Consider the following 10416-nt stretch of genomic DNA (forward strand, 5'->3'; position numbering starts at 1 on the left):
AGCGAAACCATGGCAACCTCACCTTTGACGCAAAAATGGCCAGGGAAACATCATCATGATCTCCAAAGGTCGACCTTCCATCGATGTCGTTGGATATCCATAACACCACCATCGCAAAAGAGCATGAAGAAGATGTTCATTATATCCACACGAACACAAAACGACCACCCAATATTTGAAGGACCCAAGACGACGCAAACAATCCCTTCTAAATCCAACATCAAAAGCCGAAAGAACCACTGCTCCAGATGAAGATCTAGAGAAAACCCATTTGCCAGTCTTGTTTAAACGAGACATGGTTTGCAGCCCCAAGGTCAAGGGTGGCCTCGGGCTCACACGTCTTTTGAAGTCATGAGCTCGGCCATGAAAAAAACGAAGAGTATGGATCGCTTGCACCACCCCGGACGTCCCCTCGCGCCACTTTACGTTCTGCTGACGCTGATGATACGATCAAATTCAATTCAACTATTAAGGTGGTTGTCGACAACGGTGACAACGCCATTTTTTGGGTGAGGTGGTTGGATTGAGAAAACCTTATCATTTCAGTTAATCAATTAAAAATAAAAACTACTCCCTCTGTGTCATAATGTAAGATATTTTTTTTTGACATTCTCAGTATACACCTGAAACTTTTCTAAAAAAAAGTATATACCTGAAACTGAAGCTGACCTCATATTTAGATCCATTTTTCAGTTGTGGGGTTATTCACATAATCACATTCAGAAGTAGTAGTACTATGTACTCTACCAAGTTGCCAAAAAAATCGATTCCTCCACTCCACAGCGCAGCAGCGGCAGCAACTCCTCCTCCACCTTTCCTCTTCCTCTCGCCACCACTTCCCCTACCCAATCCCTCCCCCTCCGCCGCGCCGTGGCGTGGCCCAGCCCAGCGTCGCCGCCGCCGCCGGCGACCCGTCTCAAGCATTGGGTTTTGACGGGTAAAGGCGCGAGCTTTTAGCGCTCCGGCGCCGTCCAGATCCGCCGCGCCATGGCGGAGGCGGAGGCGGCGGACGGCGGCAGCTGGCAGGAGATGATGCGGCGGATCCTTCCCCCCGGCGCCCCCGTCCCGGAGGAGGCGCCCAACCTCGACTACTCCATCGCGCTCGTCTACGACGGCCCGCCTGTGCCCTACGACCTCCCCAGGGTGGACCCGGTGGAGATCCCCGCCGAGATCCCCACGGCGGAGGCGGCGTCGGCCCCCCAGGGCCTCGGGGTCGGCGGACGAGGGCTGCCCGTGGCGCCCGTGGTGGAGCCGATCCGGCTCCCGGTGTCCCGGATCGCCCGGTGCGCGGAGCCTGCGGCGGCCGCCAGGCAGGGCGGCGACGGCGACGGCGGGGGCGGCAGCTCGGGGTCGGTCAACTCGGTGCTGCAGAACGAGGAGTTCGACGACGAGGACGACGACTCCCGGTCGCGGTCGCACGGGTCGGCGCAGAGCTCGCCGGGGCCGGGGAGCCGGGACGGGAGGAGGGCGCCCGTGGTGACCTTCGGGTTCACGCCGGACAGCAAGTACGGCGAGAGCGGCGACGACATGTCGGAGCAGTATGTGGCGGTCACCAAGCAGGAGAAGAGGCGGCGTCGGAGGAGGATGGCGTGCAACCGGTGTGGGAAGAGGAAATGGGAGAGCAAGGAGGCTTGCATCGTCTGCGATGCGAGATACTGCGGCTACTGCGTGCTGAGGATGATGGGGTCGATGCCCGAAGGGCGCAAGTGCGTCAGCTGCATTGGGGGGCCGATCGACGAGTCGAAGAGGTCGAAGCTCGGGAAGAGCTCGAGGACACTCGCGCGCTTGCTCAGCCCGTTGGAAGTAAGGCAGATTTTGAAAGCTGAGAAGGAGTGCCAAGCGAACCAGCTTCGGCCCGAGCAACTTATCGTGAACGGCTGCCCGTTGAGGCCGGAGGAGCTGACCGACTTGCTTAGTTGCTCGCGGCCACCTCAGAAGCTCAAGCCTGGTAGATACTGGTACGACAAGGAGTCAGGCTTATGGGGAAAGGTAAATTGAGACCATCAGGAGCACAGCTTATGTATAAGTTGAGCTGAATTTTGTGCTAAATTGCTAATAATTTGCCTCCTTTTCCATATCATAGGATGGACAAAAGCCAGACAGGATTGTTAGCTCTAACCTCAATTTCAGCGGCAAGCTTCACGCCAAGGCCAGCAACGGCAACACCCAGGTTTATATAAATGGAAGGGAGATTACAAAGAGTGAGCTCAAAATTCTCAAGGTAAAAAAAAATACTTCCATTTCTAAAAATTACCCCAGCTAGCATCCATCTTCTCTCACCATTCGGCAGGTACTTATTTATTTATTCGTCTAGGTTGCTTATAGATATACTAGAGCTTTTTTGGGAAATCACGATCGAGGATTTAGCTGCGGCACAACTCTTATCTATGCTTTGAATAGCATTTATTTTCCGTTACAGCCGCGTTCACTTAAGCATCCTTTTTTCTTCAAGGCTAATGATGAGATCCACGCAATCATTACGGATACGTCAGATTCCGACAAGAAAAGGGAACAACCAGTTTGTTCGTTAAATTTTCAGTCTGTCATGTGACACGATAAATGCCATATCCATTTTAAGACTTCCCGGTTCACGACAAATCAGGATTTTCCCCGTAAATGTAACGGTTTTGTCGCTCTGTAGAGCGCTCTATTAAATATTTATTCATGAATGGAAGTTCCCCGCTATAGCTAGAACCAGTAACCGGCACTAGCACCGTATGCTCTGTTTTAGTTCAGCGCCCTTGGATACGTGGCCATGATTTAAAAGAGTCCCTGCACCTGGAGAGGCAAGCAATGTGCCTTCGAAGGGCTCTTCCCTCTCATCATTTGGATCTAAGAACCCACTGCATTCAGAAGCGATAAATTAGTGTCTGAACTCTTATCTATGCTTCGCAATAGCATTTATTGCCCGTTACAGCTGTGTTTACTTAAACATCATTTCTTCAAGTCTAATAATGAGATCCATGCGATCATTACTAGGATATATCAAATTCCGACAAGAAAAAGGATCAACCAGTTTGTTTCGTTAAATCTTATAATGAGATCCATGTGACAGGACAACTGCCATATCCCTTTTTAAGACTTCCTAATTCACGGCAAATTAGGGTTTCCCCATAAATGCAATGGTTTTGTCGTTCTGTAGAGCGCTCTGTTAAATATTGATTCATGAATGGAAGCTCCCTGCTGTAGCTAGAACCAGGAACCGACACTAGCACTGTATGCTCTGTGTTAGCTCAGCACCCTTTTGCCCTAGCTATACTTTAGTCTTTGAACTCTTATCTATGCTTTACAATAGCATTTATTTTCCGTTATAGCTGCGTTTACTTAAGCTAATAATGAGGCATTAACGTAGACAACTAAGGAAGTCACAAGATCAGTCAACGAAGCAAGTGACGACAAATAGTAAATTGTTTTGTATGCACCAGTGTGATTTGATACCCTGAGACCATAGCTATTTTTTCACATAAAGTACAAACAATTTGATACCCTGAGACGCGAGCACATTAGTTTGAATGTCAATATATTATATTGGTTGGCTTGAAATACCATATATTTTGCCATTTGTTTCCTGAAATTGAAATTACATACTCTGTTGTTTTAACGGCAACCGCCCCCAAAGTCAAAGATCCAGGCAATCATTACTAGGATATAAGTACCAAATTCCGACAAGAAAAAGGAACAACCAATTTGTTTCATTAAATTGTCATGTGACATGATGACTGCCATATCCGTTTTAAGACCTCCCAGTTCACGACAAATTAGGACTTTTTTCTTTCATAAATGCGATGGTTTTGTCATTCTGTAGAGCATTCTATTAAATATTAATTGATGAATGGAAGTTCCCTGATGTAGCTAGGACCAGTAACCGCACTACACATTTTGCTCTGTTTTAGCTCAGCGATCTTGGATACACACCCATGATTTAAAGAGTCCCTGTACCTGTGGGAGGCAAGCGATGTGCCTTAGAAGAGCTCTTTCCTCACATCATTCGCTTCATGCTTGCAGGTTGCACATGTTCAGTGTCCACGTGATACACATTTCTGGGTTTATGACGATGGTCGTTATGAGGAAGAAGGACAGAACAACATCAAAGGAAAAATATGGGAGTCAGTAAGTATCTTAGTTATAAAAGGAATTCCAGCCTGTTGTTATTTCCTTGAAAGCTTAAGCTAGGTCTGATTATTTCTAACAATCTTTTCCTTTTTCTTTTTATGACCAGGCCTTGACACGTTTTGCATGTGCGTTGTTCTCACTTCCGGTGCCTCCTGGGGACTCTAATGGAACCAAGGACGAAATTCCCTTTGTACCAAGAACTGTACCTGATTATTTGGATCAGAAAAGAATCCAAAAACTGTTGCTTCTTGGGCCACCTAGTGCTGGTACAAGCACTATATTTAAGCAGGTCTGATCTGATTTCACACTACTTATACCTAGAATTACTCCCGGTCTGGCACTGTAATTATGTGACGTAGCAGCCCTTCGAAAGCCAGTAGTGATTATCTGTATTATCTGATCCCTTGCACAAACCTGAAGAGATGGGCTACGATGTTCGTATAGCACAATAACAAGGATTATATAGCAGCCCTTCGAAAGCCAGTAGTGATTATCTGTATTATCTGATCCCTTGCACAAACCTGAAGAGATGGGCTACGATGTTCGTATAGCACAATAACAAGGATTATGTTTTTTTTACTGAGTTTTCATGAGTCATGGTTCATTTGGTGGAGTTGTGTTGTCTCTACAATGCAGTTGTGTAAAGACTTACAAGTTATAAATTATAACCTGTGCTAGTTCTTACATGTTTCATGCTGATATGTGTTATCCTTCTGTGTATCAGGCTAAGTACCTCTATGGATCAAGGTTCACCCAAGATGAACTTGATGCTATCAAATTAATGATCCAAAGCAATATGTTCAAGTATCTTGGAATTTTGCTGGAAGGTCGTGAGCGTTTCGAGGAAGAGGCTTTGTCTAGATTGGATCAAACAATCCCAGAGGATGAAGCAGCACAAAAAGGTAACCTTTTCAAGCCATTTACTCATGTTTGTTTCCTTAGGCACATATGCTCTGTACTTAACTGTTCTTCTATGCAGATGAAAATAAAGCTAATGGTGCAGATTCGTGTATATACTCGATAAATGCAAGGCTGAAGAAATTCTCTGATTGGCTTTTGGATATCATCGCAATGGGCGATCTAGATGCATTCTTCCCTGCCGCAACACGTGAATATGCTCCATTTGTCGACGAGATGTGGAAGGATCCTGCCATACAAGCAACATATAAAAGAAAGGATGAGTTACATTTCCTCCCTGATGTTGCTGAGTACTTCTTGAGCAGGGTATGGATTCAGAGCTTTAAAATTTATTATTTTCAGTTTCGCCTTTAATAATAAGATGAAATCATAGCATTTAACTGAGTTTCATTAGATTATCGTTGAGTTCACCCTTATGCTAATCTTATATATTCAGTGATACCGATTTGAAATATTCAGCAGTGTCTATTCTTCTGTTAGATCCATCTTCTAAGTATTTATAATCTCTGTCTCAGATTGCTTGATTTTGTATTTATGTTGGACCGCTACATATATATAAGATTTCCATTCTTTTTATGTTCTAGTTTTGCATCATGTGCTGTTTTCTGTTTTCAAGTTATTCACCAACTGATTTGTCCATACGTGGCATATTCTCGCAGGCTATTGAGGTATCAAGCAATGAGTATGAACCTTCAGAGAAAGATGTGATCTTTGCTGAAGGAGTAACCCAGGGGAATGGGTTGTCTTTCATTGAGTTCACCCTTGATGATCGCAGCCCCATGTCCGAACCTTACATCGACAACCCAGAGGCGCATTCCCAGCCTCTCACCAAGTAATTAATCTCTTAACCTCCTTCATGCCTCTCACTGTGCGCACTCACGTCTAATATGTGTTACTCCTCAGATTCCAGCTGATCAGAGTCAGCGCCAAGGGCATGAATGATGGCTGCAAGTGGGTGGAAATGTTTGAGGATGTCCGCATGGTGATATTCTGCGTCGCGCTCAGTGACTATGACCTAGTGGGAACCCCTGTGAATGGCAATCTTCAGAACAAGATGATGCAAAGCAAAGAGTTATTTGAGGCTACGATCCGGTATGCGAAACTTTTTCCATGACTATACTAATCTGGTCTTCAGAATGAAAATTTTGAAAATGCGAGCCATCATCATTTGTCACTTGTGCTGGACCAGGCAACCGTGCTTCTGCGACACGCCGTTCGTGCTGGTGCTCAACAAGTACGACCTGTTCGAGGAGAAGATCAGCCGCGCCCCGCTGACGGCGTGCAAGTGGTTCAGCGACTTCTCCCCGGTGCGGACGCAGAGCAACAACCAGACTCTCGCCCAGCAGGCCTACTACTACGTGGCGATGAAGTTCAAGGAGGCCTACAACGACCACACGGGGCGGAAGCTGTTCGTGTGGCAGGCGCGCGGCCGCGACCGGCAGACGGTGGACGAGGCCTTCAAGTACATCCGGGAGGTGCTCAAGTGGGAGGAGGAGAAGGACGAGAACTACTACCAGGAGGAGTCCTTCTACAGCACCACCGAGATGAGCTCCTCCCCCTTCATCCGAGCCGAATGAGACCGTCGCCCCCTGCCCCTGCCGAAGGCCGGTTCCTACTAATGATGCACCATTTTTTCCGCCAGTCGGTTCCGTACAAAAAAAATCATTCATTGATTGTTGGTCTGTAAAAAGTTAATCTGCAGGTTTTTTCTGATGGATGGGATGTTTTTCATGTCTGTGTCTTGGTTCTTGAGATAGAGATGAAGCATGATTGATCTGTTGGTGTGTATTTAGTGAGTGGTAGTAGTTTTCTTCTAGTCAGTGCACAGATTGACCTGTTGGCACCAAAATTGATTAATTTCGTTCTGGGACTGCTGCTGTTGGGAGTATGTATTCCTTTTGGGAAGCAGAGAAAACAAAGACTTTGCTCCGATGATAATAAACAATAAAAAAAGACTTTGCGGCATTTGTTTTCTTTTTGTTCAGGTGAGGAAAGCATTTGTCATCACACTTTCTTTTGTTGGCTTGGTTTTTGCCCTTGAATTGTTCACTCATTTTCCTTCCCTCGCGTCATCTAATTCTCAACATAGGGAGTAATATCTTTATGTGCTTTCTATATCCAGTTACAGTACATTACAACGGGAGAAAAAAAATCATAATATCTGACGGCCCGAGATACAGTATCACTCTCATTTCCAAAAAATCATGAACAATTTTTATAACTCATGAACATTTTTTAAACTTGTGAACATATCTGAAATCGTGAACATTTTTACAGATGTTTGGACATTTTCTAAAATCATGGACATTTTTTGAATTCATTAACATTTTATACTATTTGCAAACATTTTTTAAAACAACTGTGAACATTTTTAAAACATTTTTCTTCAATAGTTGAACATTTGTAGAATCGATGAACATTTTGTTGGAAATTGGTGGAACAATTTTTGAAATTCATGAACATTTTTTTGATTTAACAAACATTTTTTGAAATGCATGATCATTTTTTCAATCAGCGAACATTTTATGAACCAATAAACTATTTTTGTAAGTCACGAACAGTTTTTGAATTTTTAGGATATTTTCCAATTCATGAACATTTTTTGAATGGCAATTTTTTGTTCAATTTCATTCACATATTTTAATACATGAACTTTTAAAAAAAATCATAAACATTTTTTGATTTCTCGAATATTTTTGTAAAAAATTGCGAACATTATTTGAATATGAGAACATTTTTTTAAAATCATGAATATTTTCTGAATCAAGAAACATTTTATTTAAAAATTCTCGTTTTTAAAATTTTCAGAACATTTTTGAAGTTCCAAATTATTTAAAGTAGAGAAAAGGAAGATGAAAAAAGAAAACAAAATTTAAAAGACAGGACTCGTGGACATGGGCCGGCCCAAATAGGCACGTTGTGTCTTCTCCCACCTTTCAAAGCGTGATATAGAAGATTCCTACTGCACGGGCCGGCCCAGGTGTGTATTCCCCTATGTGAAACGTATTTTTATCACTTATAAGTGACATCGCTGGGTAATATTTTGCAACTTTGGAGGCAATTTCAGTGACGTACCGTCAGAAGCAATAGCCGCTTTATTATTAGGTATAATAAATATAGAAAGATAGTATTTAGGATGAACTATCTTGCTAAACGGGCCTGCATATTAACAATGTTGTGTAGGTAAAGAGGAGGTTACCATATATTACTAATATATTAGAATTTTGATGAAAGGATCAAATATCAACGCTCATAATCCTGTTATAGCAATCTTGTGTTGTTGTTAGTTGTTTTGGATTTGCTCTTGTATCTTCAATCAATCAGAAATGCCATGTGGTTCGGCACCTTGCCCAATGATAAGGATCGCAACCCCGTGGAGCGAAGGTTTGAAACCATTGGATATATGACCATAACCGTGACCCTTTTCCTTTGGCCTGGTCACCGATTAACCTTCGTTGATGGTGGTCTAGAATCATCGCTGAACTTTTATTTATTAAAAAGGTCTAGGAACAACAGCCCCTTCTCCCACTCTTCCTCATCCCACCGCACATTGCACTAATTGAAACACTTTGTAGTAGTGCACGTCAAAGTAGAGTTGTTTCGTTTGTCGCCTTGCTAAAAATTCACATCTTCACCTTAAAAAGATTTGGGCCTAATGACCATATTGGTATATCAAGTTTACACCCTTTATGAGATTTCTCACCAAGTTTAAAGAGATGATGGTACCCTTGTGGCAATTCATCAGCGAGAATCAATACAGAGAGGAGAAAAGGAACAAACTCACATCTCGCCGTGCGTCTCTTCATGTGACTTCATCCGTCTGGCAACGTATTGATCAACCCCGCGCCTGTCTCGATCCGCCCTTCTGTCATGCCTCATCTTACCTCCACCGTTTGGTCCTTGCATCCCTATTGCCCGGCCTTCATAATTTATTTGTATTATGAAGTGTTTTTGAAACTTGTGTCTTTTTATAGCCTTGACTCCGGTTACCGTGGTTCCATGATATTAACTCTAGCTAAAAGACCAATGGCAAGATGGAACACTTCCTCTGACTGTTGGACATGATGAGTGAGAGGTGGCGACGATGTTGAATCAAGGAGACAACTATAAAGAATACTTGAAAAAAAAGACAAGTAGATAGGTAACAAGAATGAGGATGATATTAAGCAAAATATAAAATATGATTAGAAATGAAACTATCGGCTGAGCTGCTCCCATGTGAATATAGATACCGATCGTCGTCGGATTTGTTTGCACTGCATGCATAACAGAAACCCCATCTCAGAGGGGTATTCGGCGAAACAACACTCCCTACTTTTACATGATGCTATGAGACACCCCATAAGAGCCCTCGTTTAAATGCCACTTTTTTTCTTGCGCCGACTAAAGCAACACTTTCTATATGATCTGCCATCATGCTAAATACCACATTTCCATCATTTAGAAAGTGTAAGATACCGACGGTGAGTAGAGTATCACATTTTCCTTACCAAGTGGAAAAGATGTTGATATCTTTGCACACGACAACTAGAAATTTCTCACCTCGGTAAAGAAATATAAGAGCGTTTATAGATCACTAGGAAGGGCAAAAAAGGAAAAAGAAAGGCAGAAAAAGAAACAGAGTCAACACTCTGTCCTCCAGTCTCAGCCCGTGTGCCTCTTCCCGACCGCATACCGCACCGCCGGCGTCCGCCGCCCCCGTCCCGCCGGCACCGCATTCCGCCCGCCCGCCCGCCCGCCGGCGTCTCCCCAGCCTCCATAGATCGCATCTGCCCCGACCTCCCTCCGCGCTCCGCCGTTCAAACCTACCCCTGGCTAGCTCCTCCCGGCGACCGACGACGGCGCTCCGGCACGGCTCCTCCGGGAGGAACGGCGAGCGCCCCTAAACAGACCCAGTTTCGGTCTGGTCTGCATTCCTGGGTGATTCTCCTCGTCCCTTCGCCATTAGGAGGAACCCTAGCTCACCATCGCGTAAGGGGATCTCGGACCGCCCAAGTACGAGCCGCCGCCACTCCTCGCCGCTGGAAGACTCGGGCCTGCTCCGGGAGGTCCTCCTCCGCCTCGCTCCACAGCCATCCTCCCTCGTCTGAAGTACAAGGTAGTTTGTGGATTTGGGATCTGACTTCTCCCGGTAGGATCGGTCAAACACTGAATGAACACTTATATGTAGAGGGCTTGCTCTTGTTCAGTTTAAAGCACATATTTTTCTGCTCGCAGAGGTCTTTGTTTGCTGTGGCTGCTGGCATGGTCGACGCTGGTTCCATCTCGTACATTGTTGTAGGATTCATATAGCTGTGCGATTCGCTAGCTTATCTATATACTCCCTCTGTTCACTTTTATAAGACCTTGAAGACATTTCAGACAATGTACAAAACAGCCCATTTT

At 44.6% G+C, this 10416-nt stretch overlaps 1 protein-coding gene across 1 annotated transcript; it reads left to right on the top strand.

The window, feature by feature from the left end:
- Positions 1-756: 756 nt before the first annotated feature.
- On the top strand, positions 757-6996 carry LOC125517445 (extra-large guanine nucleotide-binding protein 3). The gene is made up of 9 exons (XM_048682648.1): positions 757-1989; positions 2084-2221; positions 4006-4110; positions 4220-4402; positions 4838-5015; positions 5093-5337; positions 5691-5863; positions 5935-6123; positions 6221-6996. The coding sequence occupies exons 1-9, from the start codon at positions 988-990 to the stop codon at positions 6606-6608; spliced, it is 2601 nt and encodes an 866-aa protein (XP_048538605.1). The 5' UTR covers positions 757-987; the 3' UTR covers positions 6609-6996.
- The last annotated feature ends 3420 nt before the right edge of the window (positions 6997-10416 follow it).

The sequence above is a fragment of the Triticum urartu genome, chromosome 6 (genome assembly GCF_003073215.2).
Source record: "Triticum urartu cultivar G1812 chromosome 6, Tu2.1, whole genome shotgun sequence".
NCBI lineage: Eukaryota > Viridiplantae > Streptophyta > Magnoliopsida > Poales > Poaceae > Triticum > Triticum urartu.